Source organism: Hetaerina americana, unplaced genomic scaffold (genome assembly GCF_022747635.1).
Source record: "Hetaerina americana unplaced genomic scaffold, ioHetAmer1.1.p SCAF_399, whole genome shotgun sequence".
NCBI lineage: Eukaryota > Metazoa > Arthropoda > Insecta > Odonata > Calopterygidae > Hetaerina > Hetaerina americana.
This window is the reverse complement of record NW_027286984.1, coordinates 92,712-110,000: the sequence shown is the minus strand read 5'-3', so window position 1 is coordinate 110,000 and position 17,289 is coordinate 92,712. Positions and strand designations below refer to the sequence as shown.

The 17,289-nt window shown below is 38.6% G+C and overlaps 1 protein-coding gene across 1 annotated transcript in view; it reads left to right on the top strand.

Moving 5' to 3' along the window:
- Nucleotides 1-2,134: 2,134 nt before the first annotated feature.
- The window catches only part of LOC139691759 (RIMS-binding protein 2-like), a gene marked incomplete at its 3' end in the record, with an annotated part of 106,733 nt that continues 91,578 nt past the window's right edge, over nt 2,135-17,289 (top strand). Inside the window, exons 1-3 of the mRNA XM_071589607.1 lie at nt 2,135-2,269; nt 10,221-10,376; nt 12,092-12,392. Of these exons, the coding sequence (XP_071445708.1) occupies nt 10,224-10,376; nt 12,092-12,392 (454 nt within the window). The remainder of the gene's footprint in view (nt 2,270-10,220; nt 10,377-12,091; nt 12,393-17,289) is intronic.

The window sequence follows — 17,289 nt, the reverse complement described above, 5'->3', positions numbered from 1 at the left end:
AGTGACATCACATGCTTCAGTTACCCTTTCCATGACCTCCTCCACTTTCTCCGTCGCGTCTCCATAGTTCACAGGACGAGTGTCCAATGCCTCGCAAAAGAAATCAGCTTCGAACAGCTTGGCCCTCCAGCCCCTCGTGCAGTTTTTCTCTTAGGTTTGTTAACTCTTTCTACGCTTAGGGAAAATTTAGCGTTTACAGCCCTGTGATCACTGATTCCATCAATAACTCCTACATTTAAGATCCTTTCGGGTATATAAGTAGGAAATAGATCAAGAATGTTCTTTCCCCCTGTTGGTGAAGTGACTAATTGATGTAGGGAATTTGAGGTGAACGTCGAAATGAGGGACTCGCATAAATCCTTGTCTTTACCTCCATTTATAAAACTGTACGAATCCCAATCTACTGTGGGAACATTAAAATCGCCACCGATTATTAATCTATGCTCATTGTTGTGGGATGTAAAGCTTTTTATCTGCCTTTCTAGATCTAGTATTGAGTTAACGCCAGCATGGGGTGGTCTATAATACGCACAGACATTCTTTTCGCACTGGGTATTTTTACCGAGCACCAGACACTTTGTATACAGTTATCAGGAAATAACTCAGCTCTACTGATGGTCGAGTTTTTAACCGTGATAAACACTCCTCCTCCGGCTCTATTCTGTCTGTCGTTTCTATAAACTGTGAAGGACTTGGGAAATATTTCACTGTCTGCGATATCATCTGTTAACCAACTTTCAGTTCTTATAATGATATCTGACTCTGTGCTATGAACAAGGTGGTGAAATTCCGGTATCTTATTTTTTAAACTTCGGCAGTTAACTACTACCGCGGAAATTATTTCTTTGTCTAGAACCTTCTTCGTGTCCGTTGCGGTCTGCTTTCTGGTGATGCTATTTATAAGTCTTTTGGGTGTTTTAACACACGATCGGTCCATATTCTGATAAGTGATTCTTTCTTTTGTCTCATTAGCACTGTACGTACTTCGAGAAATGTACGAGAGAAATGCACTGTACGTACTTTGAGTATGTTAGGTAATAAGAAAAAGTCACAGGGAGCCAGATCGGGTGAATACGGGGGGTGCGGCAGCAATTCATAACGTAGTTCATGCAGTTTGGCGGCGACAACTCCGGATGAATGTGCTGGTGTGTTATCGTGGTGAAACAGCACCTTCTTTTTCGTCAAATGCGGCTACGTGTCCGATTTTTTGTCAAAGCGGTCCAATAACTTACTGTAGTATTCCCCAGTGATCTTTCTTCCTTTTTTTAAAAAAAATCAATGAGGATGACACCATTTGCATCCCAAAAAATCGTCGCCATGACCTTTCCGGCCGATCGACGAAAAAACACCGAGATCAGCGAGAATCATGGCGTGGATTTAGAATGATTTCTTCGGTAACCACGTCTGCCGGGCGTCCTGGTCGCTCCTCATCAAAAACAGATGTTCGCCCACGTTTAAATTCGCTGAGCCAATATCTAACTATGGTCATAGATGGCGAAGTGTCCCCATAAACAGCATCTAACTTTGCTTCTATCTCCTCGCATTTCTTCCCATCCAAAAACCAAAAGCGAATTATCGAACGATACTGCTCTTTTTCCGTCTTAGCGAAAATCACGAAACACGTCTTACTCGAATGGCTGCCAAACTGACCTTTAAATCAGTCTGGAATTTATTTCACCGTCGTTTTATAGATGGCATTACACGATGATAACATAAACTTCCCTCAGGAACGCCCTTTGTCGTCAAACACGGGTACTTATCAAACCGCCCTCGTACTATACTCGTATGTTTTCCGGAATATTTTTCCGAATCTTTTGTTGTTATTCATGCATCTAAGTACTCTGTTTTGTATAAATTAACTCTGTTTCTATGTGTGTGGCTATTTTCTCGTACTCTCCTACCGCTTATGTGTCGCCAGTGTTTTTATCGTTACCATTTACCACTTTTGCTGTTTACACGTTCAGAGATATCGAAATAGATGCTTAGTTATTAATTAAATATAAATTTAATTTCGCAAAATAATGTCAAGAGTTTTAGAGGTTAGAGGAAAGGAAATAATAAAGTTTCAGAAATTCCCTAAAATGAAGTTCATAATATAAACGTATATTCCTCTCTTTCCTCCCCGCAGGTGACGGAGGAGGACGTGACGAGGAGTGTCGTTTGTTCCACCGCTTGGTCGTCTACGCATGCGCAGCAGGCGACACGGAAGAAGAGGTCTGATGTGGGAACCTTGCACGAAAAGGTGGACAACCTGGAGTCTATTCTCAAGGTACGTGCTCTCACCACATGGTTGGCTGGAATTATCCACTCGACAGAGTCGTGGTGGGCAGTCGCTGCCAAGTGGCGAACTACAACGGAAAATTTGGAAAACTGTAGATTTCGTCTTGATACTATGGTGCAATATGATATTGAAGATTTTGATGCAGGATACAGTGTTGGAAACGCGAGTAATGGGGATTAAAGTTATTATTGTGCATTAGTATTTCTTGGTCCGTCAAAGACAGATTTTATTTTAATCGTTTGGCACTGTTAGACTTTTGTCCGTGCCCTCAGAAGTTGAGAACATTTTTCCTACGGCATCACGGTGTGTTGCCAAATTTTCTCACTTTGTTCCGCGTGCAAAATTGAAAAATGACGATAACCAAGGACATGCAGAAGAGTGTTAGCTACCTGTAGATTTTAACATTATCATATGAGACTCCGAACTAATTAACAAAATCTAAGTCGAAGCTGGACTAATATGCAAAGCTAATGCAAAAGCCATATTCAATACCGGAGACATAATAATCGAGAATAGAGAGACACCGGGCAACGATGTAGAGATAATCCTGGCGAATGTAACAAGAGATGGAGGAGGGAAAATTTCCTTTTTAAGGAAATGTCACGTGAAACCACCGCGCGCGCGCTTTCCGACGCGAACGCACTATAATAATAGTAGTTTTAATACGTCTCCATAGCAAAATTCTCGCTCATAAAACTGTAACCTATGTAAAAAATGCTCTATATTAAAGCGGCTAAAAGTGAGATGTGTTTAATTTAATGCAGCACAACATGTAGTCGATATTTATACTTTTTGGTACCTTAATTCATGATGGTTTAATTTAAATTCTAGAGAGCATAAAAATTACATGGCCTATTAGTGGATCTCCGACTTTGGCGCGCATTTAGGACCGCCAATTGTCATGTCACTAAAGAAAACACCGTCTTGTTCCTAATGATTTTCGACCCGGACGACCTTCCGTGCGAATGTTTGTCTGCATAGACGGTTTGTCCCCTTCGATCCAGGATTTGGGTGCCGTTTCGGCTTGGCCACAGTAGTACTCAAGCGTCAGCAATCCGAAATACAAGTCATAAGTGCTTTTATTTGAGGGACGATTTCAAGAGAAATGTGCTTCTCGTATTGAGATAGTGACTTAATCTTCCCTACGCTACGATCGCGTATATCTTCCGTATTCCTAGCCTGAAGTAAACTATGACGTTATCCGTGTTGTGCTTTTACTGAGCCACGCGGGATGGCATAAATTTCAAACGTGGAGACTGAAATCTACCAATTTCGTTTACCAACGTTGCAAACTTACTCTTACTTGCTGTCGAATGAAGTTGCGTCGTATCCAGGTCCGTAAAAACGAAAGACTTGCGTATAAAGTATTTCGTCGGCATTAGTTCTTTCCTAGACTTCTATGGGTCATGCGACGGCATATGTATCTGTCACCAATGATGGCAAGAAAATTCGACCAGAGTTTATGTGCCCGCCTATCCATTGGAGACTAATGACTGGCACAGATGCGAAAGGAGCAACTAATCACAATAAATCATTTTCCTTTGCTAATTGATGATTGCAACTTTGGGGAATGTTGTAGTACTAATGCAAGAAAAACGTGGAAAGAGAGATCGGGTTTTTATTAAAAAGGTCATGAAAAATCTAGTCTTAAGTATCTTCCATTATTTCCAATTCCTCCCGAAAAATCGTATGCTACGCTCGGAATAACCCAATCGAAAAATATTTCACGTCGAAAACGTTCACTCAAATCCAATGTGTCCGGCACAAGACGGAGGTTTCGGATGAGTTCGACTTAAGCTGCGGAATTTTCGTCCCATACTATGTGTCCCGGCACTCATATTTGTCACATCTCCACCGTTTAGACCAATCTGCTCTCCAAGTCCATGGCCACGAGATGCGAAATTTGACGACAGTGAACTCCATCAAAACCCGACATTGCTCCACGATAATCGCTTCCGCTTGACGGATTTCCACCACGCAATCATATTTTATCCATCCGCTTGCTGAAGATATTCAAAGAGAAATTGGTATTACTCCCTTCGAATGTCTCACGTTCGGGACATGGGACTTCCTTCAATTGCAAATCAAGTCGCAATGATTACATCCTCCAATGCGCCTGAGTATAAATTACGGTAAACTTTGCGAGCAAAGTCGACCTAATGGTGAACTGATATTTTGTTTAGCATTGCACCTCACCACGCCACAATAATCAAGTTTAGTTTATGATTGAGATCACTCTGTTATGCATCAAGTTTTATAATCTCGCCAGTCTCACTACTGCAATGATAATTATCATTAAAGCCGCTAGACAAGCTATGGCATCGCAAGCAGTTTTGCCCTTTAATTTATTATTCTTTGAATTCAACTTTATCTCCAATACGCCGGTATCTTGAAGGTGAACGTACTACGAAGGGAATCGGTAAAATCTCATCTTTAATAAGTCAAATCCCGAGTTTCGGCGCGAGAAGAACCCTAAGTCCTCATGACTCAGTCAATATATAGACACAAGAAGAAACTGGGGAATTGAAGAATCGATAAGGACTCGCGCATATGCAAGTGGAATTATTATTAATCGGGAAGTAAAATATTGTCAAATATAGACGCTGAGATATTTATCGAGAATATCATCAATATCGATCTATATGTTCCACATTGTAAATGCATGAGTCAATCGTCGTTTGTGTCGTAATATCTGCAATAGCTGCCGGCACTCGATTTAAGGTTCCTTGATTATTAACCATATCGACCTGGTAGTAATTGAAATACATGCAAAAATGCTTCCAAAGTATCTACAAATCACACGGCTCTAACCATTGAAATATAGGAGACGGGATGTAATTCGGTTGTCTTTGTTGGTTGAATCGAGCGTCTTCAATACGGAAATCCTCGTTCGTTCTACTATGGCCGAGTCTCGCTGGAATAAGAACGCTTTCTGCTAGCGGCCAATCATCGCAAACGCTGAATGGGGCACTTGGGAAAAGTGCGCTTGGAATTTCGCGGTCATCTTTTTTAGGAGTTTCAAAGCGCACAACTTAGTCCTAAACTAAGTTTTAATGCTTCGAGGCTATTCTCAGGAATCGAGAGCTCAAAGAGCTCTTGATGCTGACGAAAGTTACCTTACCTTGTATGTGTATACGATTCATCCGGACGTTGAGGAAACTGGGCAATCGTGGTAAAGCTCTTAAGATTCCATATTACGGTTGCGGCACTTCATTGTTGGCTTCGTTGTTATTTGGTTTGTATAATTGTAAAAAAATCATCAAGTCAGCAGATTCATACAATAATGATATCTCTATTAGTTTATAGCATCCCCAACTAATAATTTTAGGGATGAAACAACAGATATCTCTTAGGAGAGCGACCACAGTTAAGCTGATGCTGCTGGAATGAGCTGCGACTGCTCATGTATCGGTATATTTCTGGACCATAATCTTTTCCCTCCGATGTGAAGGTGATTATTATTATTAGGTAATCTACCGGTTAAGGTAGGATGGACACAACTACTAAATAAATATTTTGTAACTCCTAATAAAACACAAAATCCAGCATCCTACTCTGCATCAGGTCCCTTTCATCTCGGAGTGCTTCCTTCCTCCCTTCATCCCGTCCAACATCCCTATCCTGTTCCTTCCCTTTCCTCGCTTGCCTAACATTCTCCCCTCAATTACAGTCTTCAACATCCCACTGCCGATCAATACGCCCTTCAACCATTTTTCCTGGCTCCATTGGATTTCTCCCAACAAACCCCTTTCCTCCCCTGCCCTACCTATTAATTCCTCATTTATTTTCCTTTCGGTCCATTTCACCTTCTCCATCCTTCTCCACAGCCACATTTCAAAAGCCTCCAATCTACCTCTATCATCCTGCGTCAGTGACCATGTTTCCGCGCCGTACATAACTAAGCCCCATATCAACATTTTGATGAGCCTTTTCTTAACATTCTCACTCAAATTCCCTGTAATCAACTCCCTCCTCCTAGTGAAAGCATCTTTGCTTAGTGCAATTCTTTCCGTGCGTCCCCAGTACTTCAGCCATTTTGATTCAAAGCACTAGCGAGATACTTAAGGGTGTTCCACCTGCTCCAGTTTTTGTCCTCCTATTTTAATGTTTAACTTAGCCTTGTGGAGGTGATGTCACTCTGGATTTCCCCAGATGTTGTCACGTACCCGAAATCTTTCGCCATTGTTTTCTCTCGTACGAAAGCTCAGTGCGTCCGGAACCCGCATAGATTTGGGCGTTGGCAGAATCCTTTTCGAGCAAACTCTCATTGGAGGATTAGCTCGATGCAGTTCAAGACGTCAACGTTAGCACGAAGACAGCATGATGCATTGCGACCGCAGCGCGAATTGCTTCTCACGTCATGGAGAAATCACGATTGGGCACGTTATAATTTCGTCGCTAACTTTCAGAGAGTTGATAAAACAAATTGAGCGACTGTTGGCGCAATGGAGATGATAACGAGTACGTCGCACTTACACAACCCCGCAGATATGTCGTTACGCTCACCGTGAACTTCGATCAACACCCCTACGCCCCTGGGGTTCTCCCTACTCCCTCTCTATCCCTCTTACCCTTTACCCATTAATGGTCCCCTCCCCATCCCCTGTGGCTCACCCCCCTCAAGCCACCCACTAAAGTGTCCCTCCTCCCTTGGCGCCACTTCCCCCTGTTTCCATCCACCTCCAGGGGGTCCAGCCTGAGGGCCCTCACACCCCGCGACTCTCCGTCCGTTCCCAGCCTCTCCCGCCCTTTGTGCATAACCTACTTTCGGAAATAACACTTAATCTTACGTGCAATCGATTCCCTCTCCTCTCCAGGAGTGCCTCGGTCGCCCTCTTTCGTCTCTCCCCAATCCTCCCCCTTATCCTCCTCACCAGACCACATTCACGCCATCGCACGTCTCCCCTCCAAAGCAGTTGCAATTCGATCGGCGAGGGACGGAGAAGATGCTAAGAAGTGCGAATCGAAGAGATGGTTTGAGCTTATATTCCCTGTAGATCCGATTGATCGCTAAATATCTTACACGTACGATTTTCGAGATCCCGGACGAATGGTCAAACCCCTAGTCAAAAATTGCCAACATTTTTCTGTTTCTTTGAGGCATTTCTTGTGACCCACTGGGTATATAAATGAAAATTATATATATATATATATATACATATATACATATATATATATATGTATATATATATATATATATATGTATATATATATATATATATATATATATATATATATATATATATATATATATATATATATATATATATATATATATGTATATATATGTATATATATACATATATATACACACATTTATATACAAACACCTACATTTACATATATACACATATGTGCTGTTTGAACGGCACAATAGAACACAAATAAAATAGTAACCCTTTAAAGGATGCTAATGTTGTGTTTTGTTTAAGCTTTTGGCCTTCTATGAGGCCTTCTTCAAGTAAGACTGAAAATATTCTGGAGAGCGGTTAGGGGTCTGGGGGGAAGGGGAGGTACAGGGAATGCTGGGAGGGAAATTAAATATGGGGGTTAAGGGTGGGAATTTTGAAAGATTGGTCAACACACCAAACGCTCGATTCCCAACTCTCTCTCTATCCGCGGACACCGATTTTGCAACTCCACAGCCACTCTCAACAAATACCTCGACAGTCAACACCTTGCACTCCACAAATGTGGCTATCCAGTAAAGGTCCTACAAAATGAAATCCACCCGACCACACAGATCACATAAAAACAAGCCCACATCTGACACAGGACTATTCTCCTATGCCTATACTTCTTTGCCTATTTCCCCTGATCACATTGACTCAAAACCTTTCTTAAAGAACTGTTTCCTATTTGACACAACAATGATGCGACCTCATCCTTACTACCCCAATGCCAATCTCAAAAACCTTCTGACATCCGCCAACCCTTTGGTGCCCCCACCCCACAAATTTGGTTATATTTCCTCTACATGCAACCGCCCCCGATGTAAAGCATGTCTACTTATTAGATCTGCTCCCCTCTCCCGACATCCCCTCATTGCCCCCTTACCTAATTCCCACTCTAATTACCTCTCAAAAAACATTATTCATCTTTTCACATGCAAACAATGCACTTTAGGCGAATGCATTACCCCCTTATCAATTTGAATGAGCAATCACTGGTACTCCGGCAACTCTACCTCGCTCTCTTCTCTTCCTATCCTTTACACACAAATTCCCACAACCTTTCATTCCACTATTGTTTTGCTCTTAGTATCCTAGAATCCCTACCTGATTCCGCCACCAATAGAGAGGTGAGAACTCAAGAATCCGCGTGTACAGTAGCTTTTCGATCTTTCAAAATTCCCACTCGTAACCACCATCTTTAATTTCCCTAAAGTTTTAAGTCTTACTTGAAGAAGACCTCAGAGAAGGCCAATAGCTTAAACAATCTACAATGTGCATAGATGTAGATATGATGCTTTTGAAATGTGTGTGTGGAGAAGAATTGAGAAGTTGAAATGGACTAAAAGGAAATCATTAGGAAGTACTGGGTATGGTGAGCGAAGAGAGGGGTTTGTTGGGAGAAATTCTATGGAGGCAGGAAAAGTGGATGACGGGTGTGTTGATCGGCAGTGGTATATTGAAGATTAATAGAGGGGAGAATGTCAGGCAAACAAGGGTTGAACAGGATACGGTTGTTGGATGGGATGAAGAGAGGAAGGAAGTACTTAGAGATGAAGAGGGACCTGATGTAGAGTAGGATGCTGGATTTCGTGTTTTCTCAGGAATCAAAAATATTTATTTGGTACCTGTGTCCATCCAGAAATCTACCTAAATCTTTAGATTACCTTATAATGAAAAAAAAAATATATCTATGTATAAATATATGTATATATAGTATATGAAAAAAATCGTAGGTTATATTTTTAAGCAACATCAGTATGTCGAAGTAAGAGTTAATTTCTATTTCTCTAAGCACAAGTGTTGCACCAATCTGTTCTCATTTATTGCTATGACACACTGATGTAAACAAAATTAATTTTATATTTTTTGCCCAGTGTTTTTTTAAGGTCAACTCCTAATTATTTTATATGTTGTCCCTGTTGGCATCTTATGTAGTCCCAATGAAGATTGATGTATTTTAGTGATGGAAACAATTGTATCACTATATGAAAATATAAAGAAGCCATTGTAATTGTAATGCTATCCCCAAATCCAAGCTTAACATTATAGTCAATAGTTAGTTGACAAATTTCACGCATTTAAGTCTGATAATGTACCTAAATTTGGCTAATGAGTAATTTAATGAAATAATTTTATCATTTTGAGTGAGATCTTTTATGCATATCAATTCAAATGTTTTCTTCTAGGAAAAAATAATATTACTCCTCTGTGAATTCAATTGTTTTGGAACCCTTACATTGATCATAATGATTGGTTATCATAGTTTGCTAAACACTTTCATGCAATGCAGCTGTTTATTTTAGAATTCATTATTTTTATTTCATTTTCAACTATTGATTATAAATTAATTTGTGCAGCATTTTGTCATCTTTTCTCTCTTATGTATAATCATTTTGGTCAGTATTTTGAGTTTTGACATGACTGATTTGCAAATGTTGGTTCCTTCTCAAATTCCATTCAAATATTTTCATTGATACAATATAATGACAGCTGAGGAATTCCATTGATTCCAGTACCAGAATCTTCATTTTTATTTGAAAAATATGATAAGAAATTTTATATATTTTTATCAGTTGAAAAATGAGGCTTCATCAATCTTTGTGGCAACTTGAAACATTCTTAACAATTTGGTCTGAATTAAAAAGAAGTAAAAACATTTCCATTGGTAAAATATTTTGTAAATGGCCCTTGAGTATGAACATCTTATGGATGGAACAACAAATGCCTCAAATTGTTGACATTGTCTCTGTGTTGAACTTGTGTAGCAAATGCGCGAGGCCGCTGAGAAGCGGAAGGAATTGGAGAGGCAGCATGCGGAGGCCTTGTCCCAGTTGCGTGAGAGACAACACGAGATCCAGAAGTACACAAAAGTCAGTGATGCTGATAAACCACGGCAATATGAAACAATTGAAGCTTTACAGGTATGTATTTAATGTTTCTCATACTGTCATTGCTAATTGCTGGTAACCAGAATGAGTATGGGCTTCTATATATAAAGTACTAAGGCCCTAAATTGTTTCAGCTAAGGGTACATGGGTTTTCCTTATAAACGGCTTTTTTTGGATGTTATTGCTTGTGAAATCTTCAGCTACATATATCATCACTGCATATCATAAGTCATTATTTTGCTAAGTAGATTTAAATAGGTACTACTGAACCCCTAGTAATTTGGTAGTTATTAGAATAATCAGTACTAATGTATCTAAACCCATTTGCAATTGACATTTATTTTTAAAGTGAGATTCATGTTGTAGCATGTACCTTGTATTATTCTTGCATGTATTTGCCTAGTATCATGAGGTTTCAAAATGATTATCTATGTTCTGTTTATTAAGAAGGATTCATAAGGTGCAGACATGCTTTTTGTGGCTGTAGACAGTAATCATCCACTGTTCATTTCAAAGCCATTGCCAATAATTGCACCTAATTTAGTGGAGGTCCAGGTGAAACTTTTTTACCAGTTCTAGATCACAATTCTTACAATTTCACAATGCTTTACACTGCGTTGATTTTAACCCATTAAAACACACAGCAGACATTTTAATTTTAAGTGAGCAGTTTGACTCACTTCCTACTACACTTGACATTACAATCAGCAATCTATACTTTCCACCATTTATTTAGATGAATGTGAGACTAACTTTTATGTTGAATGTGGCACTCAACAAACCTCAAGTTACTTATTTTCTTAGTGATTCCTGAAGTTTTGCAACAACTCATTCCTCTTTGCTATCCTTCATAAGACTCTCTATCTTGCCTTTTTTCTCTCTGTCACTAACCCCTAACCCCACATTGTCACTTTAGACATAAGACCAGCATTCCATGGAAAGTCTCCATGGAAAATGGCTTCAACAGTGTTCATCAAGCACCTTCACTCTTAATCTTCTGTTTTTCTTCTTTGAACTGCATGCGAATTGCTTGTCCCATTTTTAAACTTATTTCTTGTAAACCCTTATTTCACGATTCCACTCTCATTCTATCGTGCTATGTCTTCATGTCCAACTTGCTGAAATATGACGACACTCTTCCATACACTTTTGCAATGAATAATTTTATTCCAGACGTGATAATAATATTTTTCAATGGCTAAAAACTATCTAATGCTATAAATTATACCATTTCATCAAATAATTTCCAAAGCAATCATATGTGAGGCAGGACTCTAAGCTGTAACACTTAGATTAGCTGGTGAAGATGCCACCCACCAGAAATAAATGGCCGGCTCTTGGTTAAGGGAGGTGATCAAGCGTGACAGATGATTCACTTAATTGTTCAAAGCAGTAGTTTTTTTTATATTATTAATCATTGTGTTCAATATTTAGGAATCATTGAGTAACTATAGAATATATACTATCCGTTACACTGAGGAGTGCCCTAAGGTGTCACATGAATTATTCTTTTGCCGTTTGAGTCATTTCTGTGACAAGGCATCATGAGGAAATACAGTGACGTAAGCAAGTAAACTTAAATGAGTGACGTACCTCAGTTGACCGATTCGTCCCCCGGTTCTCAGTGTCCTGATGTTGACCACGTATTGTTAGGTGCTTTTGTTGCCCAATTGCTGTGAATGGTGTTTGGTTTGGTCACCATCATCCATGGGGAAAGTTAAAAGAAAACCCATCCTTCAAATTTGCAGTCAAAAATACGCGAGCTTGAGAAAAAGACGGAACTTCAGAATGTCCGTCATGAGGAGCTACTCCTCGAGATGGCCAGCATCAAGAGGTCACAGATGGCAGCGGCTGCCTCGGGTGCCGCCTCCTCGGCATCAGCCTCATGCTCCACCCCCTCCTCCTCCCCCACCATGGGCAAGAGCACGGCACCCGTCCCCCATGTCGTCGCCGCCACCTCTGGATCCTCCCCCTGGAAACCCCCGCCTCGATCTGTCTCCACAAACCAGGAGGTCCAGACTTCACCAGAAAGCGGCAACTCAACTCCAGGTAGTCCACACTTTAAATGCAATCATATATACTTTTCAATCGGACATATCTCAATTGGAATCTCAACAGGAATTTTTTGACACCACGAATTGTTTCTCAGGAAAAGAGTCAGAAAAACTATGTTCTTGAGGTTAATCAGTGTAATAAAAAAGAGCAAAGGTATCAATCAAGACCACATGAGAATAAGAGCCTTGGTACTATTTGAACGAAAAAAAAAAAAAATATATATATATATCCCACTTCTTAGTAAAGTTTGTAAAGATTGTATTTTTATGCATACCTATATACTAATGTAAAAGAAATAAGTTATGCCCACACAAATGCATTCTGTTGTTTTTTTTTTAATTTTGGTAATTGTTTTTTATAAATTGAGTGGGAAATTTGTTTCACGGCATTAGTTGCCTAGTGCTTATTAATCAATTCAAAGTAAACCACTCCTGGTTTTCACATGCTAGGCAGAATACAGTTTCTTTTTTATTATCATTTTCAAGTAATTGAATAGCTCTTTTTTGAGTGTCTGAAACTTTGTTTTTTGTGCCACAGGTAATATGAAAACTATTTTAGCCTCATATGATGTTCCTGTTACTTACTCTGCCACGCTCAAGAGCACCAACTTATTAATGTTGAATTTTTCTTTTTTTTTGGGGTCACCACATACATTCTTCCTAACTCTCTCATTGCATGGTGAAATCATTCGGTTCCTATTGACACGAAATTTTTTCTTAGTATCTAGGTGGAAAGGAGAAAATTTCTTCTTCTCAAAGCATTTTCTTAGTGTCGCAGGTGGAATGGAGGAAAGTTTCTTCTTTTCAAAGCAATCACTTCATTGGGAGACAAAGAGAGAGAGAGAGAGAAACTGATACGTTTTAGAAGATTTTTAGTACTCTGTATTTTTCAACTCCATCAGCAAATTATGTGGCGCGTTAAGGTATATTGTCCTCACAAGATGCTTTTAACCAATTCCTTTTTTAATTAAATTTTGGCTTCTTGTTCAATTATCTTTTCGAAGTGTGATCAGATGCCCATTTGGTAACACTGCCCTTCGTACCAAGCATGCAAACCTCTCGAAATATATACACATTTTGATACTTTTACTCCATAAGACCATGTATCAGTCTCAGAGTTATCCAATAAGTTAAAACAGTGGTAGATACTTTTAGATCCATTTTCTTATGACATTTAGTGGCTATTTCTGAAATGATAGCTATTTATGGCCAATTTTTCATCATTTTTTGTTTTGGTCTTTGTATTTTGTTGATTAGTGTACAAAGATCACATAAAAAAGCACTGTTTCTCTTGTATTTAGTAGCAATGCTAATCTTTTGTGAAAAACATATGCAAACCTGAAAATTTACCCATAAACCTTCCCTTTGGGTGAATATATACATATATATATATATATATATATATATATATATATATATATATATATATATATATATATATATATATATATATGTATATAATTTTTATAGGTCACCCAAAGTTTGATACTTTAGTTATTTTGTCAATACATTTGAAATAGATTATGCATTAAAGCAGAATAATCATTAGACTGTAATTTTTTTTGCAGACTGTGAACTTTAACCTGTCTAATGTACCACATTTTAACAAACCTTTTTGTGTTAGGTATAATGTATTTATTAATTTTTTACATTTTTTTAGTCTTGCGTATTGATCGCTAATTATCCACAACTGATCTCTAATTTAGCTGAAATGATTCTTCATCCTTAAATATGTGCTACCAATTGTACCTTTTAAATGTTACAGTACATAGTTTTTTCCTGTCTGATAAAATTTAAGGTAAGTGCTCACTATCTACAAACATTAACTCATTATCCCATGATTCATCAAATCGATTTCTACATTTGTGCAGTGAAGAATGATAAGAAGGCTTAGATACTCCTCAATACAGATATATATATATATATATATATATATATATATATATATATATATATATATATATATATATATATATATATATATAACATCAACTTATGTTTACTGGTGTGACACAATGCTGTACACTTCTACACTTTGGCCATAAAACTTCACATGGTGTCTTCTTTTCCCCAATTCTCTCAGTATCACCTTCAGCACAACACTGTCATTTTTGCCTGATAGCTATTCTCCAAACATTTTCCAATTTCCAGTAACAAAAAATTACTAGTTTCACTGGGCAACCATAGTGGTTAGTATGCATGTTTACGCTGAATCTAAGCACTAAGGTCTGCATAATAGTTGCTCCAACTGAATTACCCTTGCCTCTGTAGCATTTTTATACTTGCTGAGAGCATCTCATTGCTAGTATTTATGCAAGACTTACTGTTTCTTTTTTAAAGTAGTGGGGTGTAGAGATATCGGCCAAGAGGATGGGAAACACTCATGATACGTTGCAAAGGAACAACTTGTTTGTCACAACTTTTGTACCAACCTTTGGATTATTTGATTCCAGTATATTGTTCTGAGTGTCCTAATGTAGTAGGTCGTCAAACTATGAAATAGCTGTGTTTATGGAAAACTTCATGTAGCTATGGCCTCCCAAAAAAAATAAAAATAAAAATATTCAGCTGTTACCATCCCCATGGCCACAGCTATTTCGTGTTGTCATGCCTCTTATTCCAATCTTCCTTCTTGGCATTCAAAAAGCCACCATTGCATTGAGATAGCATGTTTGCTGAGTGAGGCACCCGTGTAGGCTAGTAGGGGCAAGTTGCTTGACACGCCAATGCAAGCCAGTGTGTATAACGCGGAGTTTCCTGCACGCCCCCTCCTCTTCCCCCATTGCCCCCTCTCCTGACGTCGTGTCCGACTAAACGACTCCCCCACCCCCCCACCCTCCAACATGCCACTCCCCTCTCCATCCCCTCCACCCCCCTCGACACTCTCCCCGTAGATTCCAGTCGCCCGCTTTCCAATGACAGCACTGCACGATCCACGCCCACTGGAAGTGTGGTCTTTGGGATTGCCCTAGCTGCCGGCTCAGAGGCGATGGCAGCAAGCGGAGCTGGGGGGGAAGCTTGGGCATCCGCCTTTGCAGGTAGTCCACAAACAAGACCATTCACTCACGGCCCCACTCCCATTTTCCCACCCCCATATCCCCACCCCCCTCACCCCATCCCACCTCCTCCTTTGATTCACCCACCCCAACTGTGCCAATTCTTCAACTCCTCATAATGTTTATATACTTAACTGGATTAATTCCTTTAACAAACACTCTTTAAGTCCTCTTCTCCAGTTTCCTCTTTTCTACTTTTGGTTTTCCATAGATCTCACTTGAGTCATTTACATTAGAATGCATACTACTTGTTCGATGGGTTAATTCTTTTGCTTTGGATCCAGATGTCACAAAAGCTAAATTATATCCAAGGGCTTTTCCAGCCAACTTTGGTCAGTTGCCCTTGTGAATCGGTGCTTCATTGCTTTTTGGCTTGAATGAAAACTCTCCCTTCCTCATTTAATGTTGTTCCATTTTCACATCCTAATTTTGTGACGTCTGAAATCTTCTGCAAATAGTTTTGAATAAACTTGTACAATAAATTGTTCTCTTGCTTTGTGAGGTGATGTATTTTGGCTAGCTGTTTCCTCATAGATATTGATAATCAATAAGCGATTTTCATTGGCCAATATTTGTGTAAAAAGTCAATGGCCTCAAATTTATCACTTTTGTAAATTTTTTGTCATATTTCAAGTGACACATTTTAAATTTATTTATGTACAAAGATGACTGATGCACTATGAAAATTATCAATGCATTGCTGTGTGTGCTAAACTTCTTTGTGTGTTTTGTACTCAATGTGTGCTTGTTTGCATCTTGAGTCTGGATTTTCCTGTCGAGTTGCTTCTTGGAATCATATGTGCTTTGGCATTGAATTGGAAAAATACAGGAAAGGTAAAATATCATGTGAGCAGCCATAGTCCAGTTCACATTTAGTAGATGTATAGTAATCAAACAAAATTAAATGTCAGCTATTTACTTCAGTAATAGGCACTCAATAAAACATGCATGCAGGAATAAACCTTCGCTGTTTACCATTTTATAACAAGGTTAATTTTTCAAGGGTGAAATAAAAGCACCAATTTACTAACAACATATTGTTTAAATTCAGAAAGTAATCTCTTCTTGATACTATATTTCACTAGCCAATGCTTAAACTAATAGCTGTTTTTGACTAATGTACATTGAATAGTTTTGGAATTTAGTGATGCTAATACTACATATCTTTTTGATATTGCTACTGCTATTAGGAATACAGTGGTAGTGGACTTGACGTGAAAATAAATTGTGTGTTACTCTCATTTAAGTGTGATACAAGAATGCACAACACTGTATTCAATGTTCATTGTTCTTATGAGGCATCAAGATAGACATTAATAAAAGAGGTATTGTGAGGATTTTACATTTTTCTCCGAACCTCTGGCACTTCAAGGTTATTGTGTTCATTAAAGCAATACTTTAATCCTAATTGTGCCTTCAACTTATAGTCTGAAATTTTAGCTAGGTAACTGGAGCTGTTTCTGGAAATGCATGTTTTATTTGATAAAATATTTTAGATCACTGATGTTCCTTATTTATTTTTCTAATAGTAATTCTTCATCTTTGGTGTATAGTTTTTGTATTTTAGATTTACTATCTGCCTAAAATAAAGTAGCTTCTCTTGCCTTTAAGGTAATAAAATATTTTTATTTATACACTACAACATCAAAAGTTTTTTAACATGTTTTTAAACAATCTAACAAGACATTTGGAGAGATTTACCTTAGGCATCAAAAGGGATAGGGTACTAAAAACATTTAACACTGCAATTTGGCATTGTAAAAATATCATGCCAATATAGTAAGCACTTACCTTAATTGTTGGCATGTGCATGAAAAAGTATTTCAATTCCAAGGT